At 43.1% G+C, this 12,635-nt stretch overlaps 1 protein-coding gene across 1 annotated transcript in view; it reads left to right on the forward strand.

Moving 5' to 3' along the window:
• Nucleotides 1–10,642: 10,642 nt before the first annotated feature.
• LOC125310179 (mitogen-activated protein kinase 11-like) overlaps nt 10,643–12,635 on the forward strand; it is a 14,640-nt gene continuing 12,647 nt past the window's right edge. The window contains exon 1 of the mRNA XM_048267356.1: nt 10,643–10,866. Coding sequence (XP_048123313.1) covers nt 10,754–10,866 — 113 coding nt within the window. The 5' untranslated portion in view covers nt 10,643–10,753. The remainder of the gene's footprint in view (nt 10,867–12,635) is intronic.

Below are 12,635 nucleotides of genomic sequence, written 5' to 3' on the forward strand. Positions count from 1 at the left end.
TGAAACATGATACCGAGTGTGAACGTATGTCTCATAGCCCATCTCGGCTTGTCCCCTGCACTCCAAAATCTGGCGCTTGTTAGCCGATGCTACCAACAGCTTTTTCAATGGTGGTGCTTTGGCATCAGGCTAGCCATGCAAATAAATCACTGTTTTACACCATTTACGAGGCTCAATCTCCACACTTCATTGGTAGACTTCCGAGGGCCCTGACATTTAAAACGAGACATTGAGAACTTTGAAAAAGCACTGGTAGTTTACTTACAAGACGATTTATACAGACAGTATCTTCACGAAGTTTAGCGTTTGCAGCCATCTTGAATTTAGTCACGATAAGTCGAGCAACGAGTAAGAATTCCAAAAATAATTCCGTGGAAATGCATGGATTCCAGTTGCTGCTACTGGAAGAAACTGGAATCCATGCATTTCCACAGAATTATTTTTGGAATCTGATCCCTTATCATACCTGTTCATTCTTACTCGTCGCTCGACTTATCGTGACTAAATTCAAGATGGCTGCAAACGCAGGGCCCTCGGAACACCTGTGTTTTCTACAAGATCATCAAGACAACGCCATCGACATTTTGCATAGTAAAAGATACTTTAATGGCTGGTGAGTGCAACTTCAGTTGGTTAATTGGTACATATTCATATTTCACCTTATTTGGTAAACTCTGCCTGTCTTATAATTGTACAAAATGTATACATTTAAAAAGCTAAGAAAGCGAGGTTATGAAATTAAAAGTACACTGAACTACCAAACATGATAGTTAATTAGTTTTAACACTGTAAACACATTATTATAATCAATCAAATAAAAACATATTCAGGAATGTAAAGGATTTAAATTGGTATTGTCAATGATGTATTTATGTACCATGTTAGGCTCTATTAGTCATATTATTCAACAATTTGTACAACTAGAATAGTTATACAAACTCCCACCATCTGTTGAATGGGATTTATGCATGTCATAATTAACAACTATGGCACCCAATCCGGTAAACGACAAAATGAACAAGATGGTCCCTCAGTAGTCCTCTCACAATCGTGCGAACAAGGGCAAGCTCCTCTTCTGACTGTTATGAACACATGAGCAGGGTGTTCTAGTCTCCTCCATAGTGGCTGTCCCCAGTACCAGGCTTTCATAACAAGCATAAAAAGCATAACCATGATATCACATGATATGGTGACATATATGGGCAAATGAGCAATAGGAAATGAATTGTGATGATTATGCATTGTCTAAACTTGACTGTACTTTAAAAGTGCTCTGTGAAATTCTGTAGGATTCAATTCTCTTGAACACAACCACAAAACACTCTTCCACTGACTTGCATTTGCACAGAGCTTAGGCATTTTTGACATTATGTCAACATCGCCGTTTCATCACAAGATAGATAGATAGATAGATAGATAGATAGATCATTTATGTGGGAAATGTAGGATTTTTTGTCTTTTGTTTAACTAAATATAGCAAATTTAACACATGCATATAATGTTTTCTTTTCCCCACTAAAAGGATATGCTGAAAGAAGGATCTTGCTGGTTGGAAAAACAGGACATGGTAAAAGCAGCATTTTAAGACGGACATATTTTCAGATGAAGGCATCTCCAAACTCGTTCATATCCAAAGGTGTGATAAAACAGAAATACATAAAAAAAAAAAATATTAAAGTGGTGGACACACCAGGATTTTTTGGAACAAAAAAGATGACCAAGCGGGTAAGATGACAGAAAGTATTATTGAGTGCTGCCCTGGCCCTCATGCTGTGATCATTGTCCCACGAGTGGGAAGATACACAAAACATGAGATGGAGACTGTGGAGGAGATCACAAAGAATTTTTGGTGAAGAGGTCTTCAAATACACAGTTCTCCTCTTCACTCATGGCTATGACCTCAAGGGCCATTGAAGAGTTTGTTAAAGAGAATGCCAAGCTGCAGGAACTTGTGGAGAAGTGTGGAAATCGTTGACATGTCATTGATAATGAGCACTGGAACGCTAAGCTATTTGGGAACCAGAGCAACAGAATTCAGGTGGGAAGGCTGCTGAGCACCATCAAGGAGATGGTGACAGAAGTCTGCTGGGGAATAATTGCAGCAGGATGCGTTACAGGAGTGTTGCTGGGAAATAATTGCAGCAGGATGCGTTACAGGAGTGTTGCTGGGCGCCCTGCTCAGGATTCCTGTGCTGGTGGGAGCTGGTGTGTACCACTGTGGCAAGAGCCTGAAGGAACTTCTCCTCTCCCTGTCCAAGGCAACAATAGCTGGAGCCGCAGCAGGAGCTGGAGCAGCAGGAGCAGTGGGGGCAGTGGGGGCAGGAGCAGCAGGAGCAGTGGGGGCAGCGGGGGCAGGTAGTGGAGCTGGAGCTGCAGCATTAGCAGGAACAGTAGCAGCAAGCACAGCAGCCGAGGCAGGGACAGCAGCAGCAGTGGGAGCAGAGGCAGGGACAGCAGCAGCAGTGGGAGCAGAGGCAGGGACAGCAGCCATGGGTGCAGGAGGAGTTGCAGGTCTTGGGGTGGTAGCTGGAATAACTGCAGGGGTGGTTGGAGGTCTGATGGTTGCTGCTGGTGCAGTGGCAGGAGCAGTGGCGGAACAAGTCAGAGCCGGGCCGAGGGCAGGGCACATGACCGGGCCCTTTATTAAACTCATCATAACATCATTTTACAACATAGGCTACACATGCCCGCAACAGCGGGTCTAGCGTCAGCGCCACGGAGAGTAACTATGTAATTTTGAAGTCATCGAACGTACATGAAGTGTAACCAAGAGAACAACAACAAAAACATTAGGCTACATGACCCCTAATAATAAAACAACAATAATACGCAGCACTATTTGAAGGGCATACGACGAGCCTTGTGCTTCGCGAACTCGTCCACGATGCTCTGTGTATGTCCATTTTCTTTGCTCTCTCATTCTCTATGGACAACATGGCAAGTCCACTCAGTCTCTCCTGTCCCACTGTGCTCCTCAAGTGGTTTTTAATGGTCTTTAACTTGGAGAATGAGCGCTCAGAGATTGCAACGGTGACGGGAAGAGTCAAAAATAAAATTAGGCCGGTGCAAATCTCACTGAATGCAGAAGTTACTGCATTGGCAGAGCGAGGGGGTGGCTTCGGGGGCTCAAGCCCCAATCTCTTTTCAAAAGCCCCGAATCTTTTTTTGTATGTGTTTTCAATTTCCAACGATTCTAATTTCTAATTTAACTTCCCCTCGGTTTCTCTATAAATGCCCAATATTGACAGATAATCTGATTTCCCACACAATGAGTTTAGGCAATGCCAGAGCCGAGATGTAGCGGTTTACGTCATAAACCTGGCAGGCAGGACGAAAGTTCAGAGCGGCGCAGTCAGTTTAAACAGCAAGCCGGTAAGAAAAACTATTGTCAAGACATTAGGCAATTAGGCTACTGTACCCGGAATACAAAATAAACTTCAGAAAGACAGAAAGTTTGTTGTACTGTATTCTGTAGTCTGTATTCTGTAGTCTCAATGACCGAATCAGTAGATATAGGCCTACCTGTTGTCAGTTGAGTTGGTTCAATTCATTTATTGTAGGCTAGTAGCCTAGGCAAATATGAAACGGAGATGTAACGTGGCTACCGGATTTTGAACTTGCATGTTTCATGCATTTTAGGGCAAAAAAAACCATGGGATTGATGTGTTCTCCATTTGAGGAACGTAATCAATTGCGGACGTGCACAGACAGCTCAGACACAGAGCGCATTGGCCTAGGCTAGGCTACTTTCACTTTCTAGAGCGCTACGTAAAAGATGCTTCATACCAAAACAACGATCAAACATTATCAAATGTATCATGACGTGTTGTCACAAAGACTTACTCCAATTAGAAAATCGAAACCAAAATCATGTAAGTGTAAGTGTTCTCTCATTGACGCCTGTAGGAGACAATATCGTTGATTCAATTTTGTAAATTTGCACGTCGTAAAGTTCAATATGAGAGTTAAAATAAAGCCAGTCATACAGCAGAACATTTTATTCAATATTTTACACCTACTAAATCATCAAAGTAGGTTTCAAAACTTTTCAGCAACCGTGAGTCATAACTCGTCCTGACTGGGGCAACCTATAAGCCTAATACGTCCCACTCTGATGAAAATGATTGAAAAGAAACCGTTTGCATGATCTTAGCTCCTCCGGCCTTGTGCCGTGGGAGAGGCCCGTCCCACCTTACCCGGAGGTGGGGGTGGGGCGCCCTCGCACCGGGCCCCTGCGTGTCCCAGGCCGGGGGCGTGCCGCACCCCCTCAAGCTCCGCCCCTGGGCAGGAGGGATTGTAGGAGCCAAAGTAGCTGGGGAAGCTAAGAGTCCAGAACATGCTGCAGAGATGACCAAAGATGCAGTCTGCGATGGAGTTAAGAAATTATTTTGCAAGGAGAAGAAGGTCAATTGCAGCGATTACAGTAAAATCTGAATTGTATTTTTATTTTTTTGATAATGACAGTATGATCAATGGTTTTGATTTGAAAGTTTCCCTCTTATCACAATTCTATGTGTTCCTAACATGATGTCTTGTCCAATTTATTGGAATTCCTCTATTACCATCGGTATGTGTCACTTAATATACAAACCAAGACGCCGGACTCCTAAAGAAACGCAACCACCCACACCATAGGTGTATCTAAATTAGCTATGTACCAAAAATGACATTTTATCGTGACTCGAAGAGCTTTAAACAGTGGTTCATTTAGCAAATGTTATTTTGAAGTGTTAAAAAACATCGTTGTTTTAGAATTTCTGAACAAAAGTGGTGATAATTGGGGTTGTTACGATACTGATTTAGTTTAGTGACTTAGGTGTTAAATTTTGATTTATCATAACTCTTAACAGTCACAGTCCTTATATGATATTGTCACTCTCTTTATATCTGGTTGACTTCTATATCTTACATTTACATAATGCAAAAATAAATCAAATGCAACACATGTGTGGGTCTCGTCTCAGTTCTGTCTCCCTCTCTATAGTGATGTTGACCGTTTCTCAGTCCTTCAAAGCCACTTTTTTAAGGATGTTACTTCATCGAATCTTGCCAAGCACTGTTCCAATGTCAAGGGTGCTTTGAAATTCTATCAAGTACTGAGTCCTTCGTTCTGAGAATTTTCGAGGATGCATGGATGTATCCTCTGCGTGCTTGAAACACCCACAATCCTGTGCGCAAATTATTTTTAATGATGCAATGTCTGTTCCATTGTGTTTTTTGAATGCTATGAAGAAGCCTTGCCTCGTCTTTAAAGGATTTGACTCGGCAGGGCTCGTTCTACCAAGCATAAATCCTTGCATTTGAAAAACAGTGCCTGTATTCCATTGTCTGCTCCTCATGTTACTTCCTGTTAACTTTGTTTACTTCCTGTGTCCTGTTCCATGTGTTCCTTTGTTTATCTTTAAAGGGGAACTATGCAGGTTTATTAGCTTAATTACCTTAGCTTAACAGCATCAGAGTCATTGGAATGGTTATATGACTTTTTCTGGGGTGAATAGTGGCTGTCTCGCTTCCCTCTACTGTCTGTGAGCGGAAAAACCAGCCTTGCAACTTTGGGCCACCAGGCCGCCGGCCTCAGAGACAGAAGGTGTTGTGGTCTTGCGATGTAACAAATTGCTTTACTGCACTACACACATACACGCCGGGCACTGGCAAGGTTGCCATGGAGTTTTTCAGACATTCGTCATGGCAGAGCCAGCGAAAAGCAGCAGATTGAACCGAGAGGAACAGGGAAGAGGAAACGGCAGCCTGACTACACTAGAGGGAAAGAGGAAACGGCAGACTGAAGAGTGTTGTAGACTTGGCCAACCTGCTGCCCCCCCCAGCTCCGTTCAGTGAAAAAAAAAAAAAAAAAAAAGATTGCTGCCGTTTTCGACGGCACTTTTAGGGACTGAACCAATTACTGCACTCTATCTACGACCATTGGCCCTAGCCTACGGTTCTAATCAAACCGTGAGTAGGCCTAGTGCAGCAGCAGCAGCAGCGGGACAATTCAAGTCATCTGTTAAAAAGACTACTACTTAACCTCAGTAACAACCGGTGAGTTGATGATGAGTTGGAACATTAATGCTAAGAAGATGTTAGAATGTGTCACAAATCATAGCCAAGTGAGCTGCGTTGGGCTGTCCTTGTTAGGTTAGCATATTAGGCACATATCTCCGGATGGCTCCAATAAAATTAGGCTAATAGGGCCTAGCCTAGGCTACTTTATAAAAACATAATTTGCTGACTGCATGTGGTTCTTGCCATAGCTGGTCAGACAGAGACAGGCTGCTTTGCCTGAGTTCTTTGTTTCATTGCTCGGACTTCACAGAGAGTCTGGCCTAGATCCATAGGCGTATGTTTATTTCCGGGTGGGAGGGCACAGTTTGAGGTTTAAAATCATTGGAGTTCCTTTGAACCGCTTTGAACCGCTTTGAACCAATCACTAACAACCGCCGTTTCATCATACAGCGAAGTTTGTCTGCATCACGCCTATAACAAGCAAGCTGCATCTGATCAGCAAACACTCACACGTTTCATCTGCATCTGATCAGCAAACACTCACACGTTTCATCTGCATCTGATCAGCAAACACTCACACGTTTCATCTGCATCTGATCAGCAAACAGGCACACGTTTCATCTGCATCTGATCAGCAGTCACACGTTTCATCTGCATCTGATCAGCAGTCACATGTTTCATCTGCATCTGATCAGCAGTCACATGTTTCATCTGCATCTGATCAGCAAACACTCACACGGATCTGATCAGCAAACACTCACACGTTTCATCTGCATCTGATCAGCAAACACTCACACGTTTCATCTGCATCTTATCAGCAAACAGTCACACGTTTCATCTGTAACTCTCGCCAAATGCATCATATAGTGTTTTGTGAATGTACCCAAGTCAAACTTTCATATAAATGCATAACGTCCAAAGCGCCACTATTAAGCTGTATGCGTTGTCGTGAACGGTAATGTGTTTCTTTTTACCTGTACACTTACAAAGTTCTCAATGCTTCGGTTTACATAGAGACCCTCATTATGCTACCGTGTAAGTGTGGTGCTATTTTGAGCCTTGTTAGTGGTATAGAAATAGCGATTTCTTTTTACTGTACGTCTACCCTGAAGGCTAGCGTTAAACACTAATAAGCGGTTTGCAATAAAACTGGTCACATTCGACTAGCATGAAAACAAATTCCAGCGAACGGTCAAACTCGGTACACATGTGTTATTAAACCCCTAGGTTCTGGAGACTTCGCTCACTGCCATGCAACTGACAGACTGAGAAAGTCATTTGTCCCCAGGGCCATTGAACTGTTCAATGCCTCACTTAAGGGAAGAGGAGGATAGACTTCTCTGCATAGTCTGTCTGCCTCTTCACCCCTCCATGTTTGGTACTGTCTGTCCACTAGCCACTTGTACCACTGTCTTTATGCCTCACTGTTTTGCGTGCTATATTAGCACATTAGCACATATGCATAACCCCCTCTCCATGCCACAGCCTAACTGTGGCCACACTTATACATTTTCTTAAATAGTTAAATATATAGATATATAGACTTTACTTTACTTTATTTCTGCATTGTTGCACTGTTGGACTTACTCATTTGCACTATCACCATGACCACTATCACCATTGCACTACCACCATGACACTCATTCACACAGAGCACCTTAGAGCACCTTACCATACCTTACTATGCACAGAGAATCACAGGCTCAGTCCCTGCCTCAGTCATTGCAAGCGCCTCTGATTTATTAATCACCACCATGTGGATACTGTTTTTAGAATTGATTTAGATTAAGTGTTAGTATAATTTGTATTTTTGTAATTTGTATTTTAGTATATTTTTATATATTGTATTAAGTGTTAGTATAATTTGTATTTTAGTATATTTAGCATATTCTTTATCTTCTACTGTCCTTACTGCTTAGTTGTGTTTTTATATTATATACTTTAATTACTCTTTCTGCTGTTAGTGAATGTGTGTGTGATGTCTGTATGCTACTGAGACCTTGAATTTCCCCTGGGGATCAATACAGTATCTATCTATCTATTTTGCGCCGGAATTGTCCTTTAACACACTCACACACACACACACACTTAAAGGAACCACATGTAAGAAATGTATTTCAATTAATCATAAAATGGCCCTAATATGTCACTAGACATTAAGAAATCATGTTCATTTCAAATACTTATATCACTGACAGTAGTCCGGCCAGGATATTTGTCATTTAAAAAGTGAAGTTGCAACCCTCAACTGATGTTGATGTTGTGTTTTGTCATGTCATGTTGTATTTTGGCCTGATGCGCCACCCTCCACCTATCTACTTGAAGTCAGTAGTGTTTCGGCATCCGGGTTGGCAACCTCGAGTCAGGGGGAGGGGGAGGGGATACATCCCTCTACAGTAATTTGAAAGTGATTGTAGTACCAGTTTTGGCCACAATCTTACATATGGTTCCATTAACACAAACATACACACAAGTCTCACATCCCAAGTCTTCCGGAAGTTCCGAGAGTCTTCCGCATATTGATAGCGGCTCCCTGACGCCCGCAAATTAGATAAAATCTCCCGGAATCTAGCGATCAGGAGCGCGCATGCGAGACCGCGTGTGCATCTGAGTGTAGCGCGCACACGACGGTAGAGAGAGAGAGAGGGGGGTGGTGCGTGTGTGCCTGAGCGCATCCAAGACAGAGAGCATCCTGATTGGCCTGTTTCGCTAAATCAACCAATCAGTTTTCAGTGTATAGGAACAGGAGCATCATAGCAGAGTCAGTGCCTCAAAAAAAAGAAAAATGTAAGACCCATTTCAAAGTGTAGGTTACCCTTGTCTCATAAGACTAAAAAATAATGATAGGCCTAGTCTTGCACACTGCACTGTTTGTAACAGTGACTTTAGCACATATGATTGCAAAAGACAAATGACACAAATGATTGCAAAAGACATGTTGAGGTGAGTTTGACAAGTGTCAATTCATGTGCATATTATTCAGGCCTATAGCCTACTAAATGGCTAGTTGCCAAGGCTGCATGAAAATACCAAACTACCAAAATCTACATATTTTCACAATTTCTATCTATAGGCCTACCTTATTTGGTGTACTGACTAGACATTATAGGTATAATAATAGGCTAAAGTTTTTTTGTTGGGGGAGGGGGAATGCACACACACACACACACACATGCACGCACCACACACATACAAACACACTGGAGAGAGAAAGAGAACCCTCCATGACTTGTTAAATCAGAGTCTTGAAGCTTTTGGACATTTTCTCACATGGTTGTGTGCTTTCAGTTCTGATCCTGTCGTGAGTATTCTGAGTGTTCTGTGACTGTCGGAGTGTTCTGAGTGTTCTGTGACTGTCGGAGTGTTCTGTCGGAGTGTTCGGTTCCTGATTACTCTTCCTGGCCAGGGACATCTCATGGTTTCATATCTACTTCCTCCCCTCGGTAGGAGACACCATGTCATCATTGCAGTGTTTTACAACTGTTTACACACATTTTCAAAACTTTGTGTCTATTTTTCAAAACACAACATTCAAAATGTCATAAAAACATATCTAAAGTAAGCATTCACCTCACATTCTAAATACTTTTGTCATAATATGAGATTTTGGTTACATCATGTACTGTTGCTCAAAACCTAAAGCTCTTCTGTCTTTCATGGGCTTCTATGTATAATTTCATTCAAGAGAGAAAGTCATCTACAGAGAGAAGTTGAAATTCACAGTAAATATTGAAACTAAATGATTTCCCCCAAATAATTTGCTGTTGTGAATACAGTATTTTACAGCCAACAAGAAAAGAAACAAAGCAAAATACAATAACCACCAGATGTATACATGTAGTTTTGAAAAAGCTGATTTTGCCAAAGACAGAAATGACTGACTATCTATCAAATGAGAGGGTAGGTGTAGGGCCGCCTATAGACCCTTTCAATTTGCAGAAACAAACATGTGTGTTCCTAAGGCATTTCCGGAGGCACAGAAAACAACATACAGAGTGTAGATGACTGTACATATTATGAATGTGGATAATATAGTGTGATTTTTTAATGTTAAAAGTTGCAAAAGTTGAGAGGTGGATAAACTCTTTTTCTGAAATTTCAGAGGTGGATAAACTGCGTTTACTTGCGTTTAGCCTGAGTGCAACAGACAACATAAACATATCGTGCCATGCACGGCTTGCCTAATCATCAAACATCATAAAACCACTCTGCATTTGTGCGACAACATTATGTTCAAGTCTTGAGTCTTGGTGATGCTTATCCCAATGCACGCGACGGAATAACTTGTCATTGCCGTTCTTTGCCATTCTCTGGTTGGAATAACTTCTCATTACCGTTCTTTACCATTCTCTGGTTGTGGGGGCGCTGTACTGTAGTTAGATCTGGAGCTGCAAATGTATTGTTCCTAATACGCACCTTGCGCATGGGTTTAAAGAACCCATTTATACGGAACGGAACGGAAATGGTCCCCATCCAGTCCTGTCTTGGCTGAAATGTATATGGGAATTCTGACGCCACATCGCCCTCGCTTGTTCTAGCCAACCATACACCCTCCCGTAGCGGAGCTCAGCATCAGCTGCTCGCGCACCGCCCTCCCCCCTCCTCTCCCGTTTGGTCCATCAGCGGAGAGAAAGAGAAAGAGAGCGAGAGCAGCCGGTTGGTGTCACTCACTCACCCAGCAGCATCTCGCGCTTCGGATTGCTAGTTTGCACAGCTTAACGAGGTGACAGTAGCCGAGCGAGCGAAGAAAATGTCAGCCAGACCCGGCTTTTACCGGCAGGAGCTCAACAAGACCGTATGGGAGGTTCCCGAGCGGTACCAGAACCTGACGCCGGTTGGATCCGGGGCGTACGGAACTGTGTGGTGAGTGTGTGAAGAGGAGAGGGGCGAGGCAGGCAGGACCATCACACCTCACAAACAAAACATTCACAGACACACACACACCGACACGGCGTTCCGGTCTGAATAACCATATAAGACCCTGAAGGCTCACATTTCCCATTTTTAAGGCATTTCATGGAGATATATTGTGCTTTGTGCGATTATATCTGGAGGAGGTGTTTGATCAGCAGAGGGGCAATTCCGTGACAGACCAGCATCGGCGGTCTGCTCAGTTTGGCTTAATAGCCTACAGCGCCAGGTCGGTCTTGCATTAGCTCATTGTCTTGCCTGTCATATCGCGATCATATCACACGACAAGACACGACGACTGGCACCTGTGCACAGGAAGCTCCACCACTCGGGGGAAGTCCTGTGGATGCTGCCCTGTGGTGATGCCATGCGCGGTAAGTGGGTCGAACCAATGACTCAGCCCCCCAAGTTAGGGTTTGGTGATACCGATGATACTTTATCGTGAAGCTGAAGCATGCAAAGAGGATGGGTTAACAGCAATGGCTCATGCGTGCAGTCAATTCATATTTCTCCAATCTTGCGCCATCTGCTCTTGCACCAACTTGAGTGCTCGCGATGTTGCGCAATGTAATGATATGTTTTCACGAAATTCAGTGCATGGCAGTGTGTTAGATAGGCTACTGAACACCTCTCCGAATATATGAAAGCAGAGGCTTTATCATGAGATATTGCATGGGGCTTTATCATGCATGGACATGGGCGGATTATAATCTTTCGGGCCCCTGGGCCCAGATGTATTAAGGGCCCCCCATTTATTGTCGTATATGTGGGAGGGGGGGTTTGGGGGTCCTCCCCCAGAAATGTTTTAATTTGTTTGATGTGATTTCCTGTATTCTGGTGCATTTTGGGCATGGCCAATACTAAATTCATTCAGATTCATAGTCTACATCCTGATTTGTTGATATTGAGGCAATGATTCCATGCAAAGGCTTGGGCTTCAGGGCCCCCTGACCCCTTGGGCCCCTGGGCCTGGGCCCGGTAGGCCCGTGCAGTAATCCATCCCTGTGCATGGAGCTTTATATGAGATATTGCATGGAGCTATATTATGAGATATTGTATGGAGCTATATTGATATTGCATGGAGCTTTATCATGAGATATTGCTATATGATCCCACTCCAACACTGCTCATATAGCCAGCAGCTTCAAAAGGTTTCTCAAATTGAAGGTAAAACACAGCAGGTGTGTTCTTGTGCTCTTGGGCAGTAGGCATACAGACACAACTCAACTGTCATGTTTTGTGTGTGTGTGTGTGTGTGTGTTGTGTACGTCTGCACAATTAATTGTTTAATCGAAATTGCAATTTGAACTAAGACAATTGGGTAATTGCAAAGGCTGCAGTTTATCTTGCAGCTCGCAGCTCTGTCCCAAAGGTTCATAATTTTTCATTCATTCATTTTTATATTCATGCCAATCTGTGATTTTTATATTCATGTCAATCTATGATTTTTGTATTCATGTGAGGTCATCCTCTGTGTGGCAACAGGAGTGCTGTGACTCTTTGCACACATAGTGCCGAGGACAGCGGAGTCCAGTTTCATTTCTGCAGTGTATGTCTCCATATCGCTTGATTCAGTTCAGTTTCATTTCTGCAGTCAGTTAGTTCTCAGTTCAGTTTCCTCTGTTTCCGTTTCAATTCAGGTACCTTCACTTGGCTCAGTTCTGCACATGTGCAGCTGTGAATAGTTCAACAACATGAGAAGTATTGTATAGCCGCTGGAT

Source organism: Alosa alosa, chromosome 17, assembly GCF_017589495.1.
Source record: "Alosa alosa isolate M-15738 ecotype Scorff River chromosome 17, AALO_Geno_1.1, whole genome shotgun sequence".
Taxonomy (NCBI): domain Eukaryota; kingdom Metazoa; phylum Chordata; class Actinopteri; order Clupeiformes; family Clupeidae; genus Alosa; species Alosa alosa.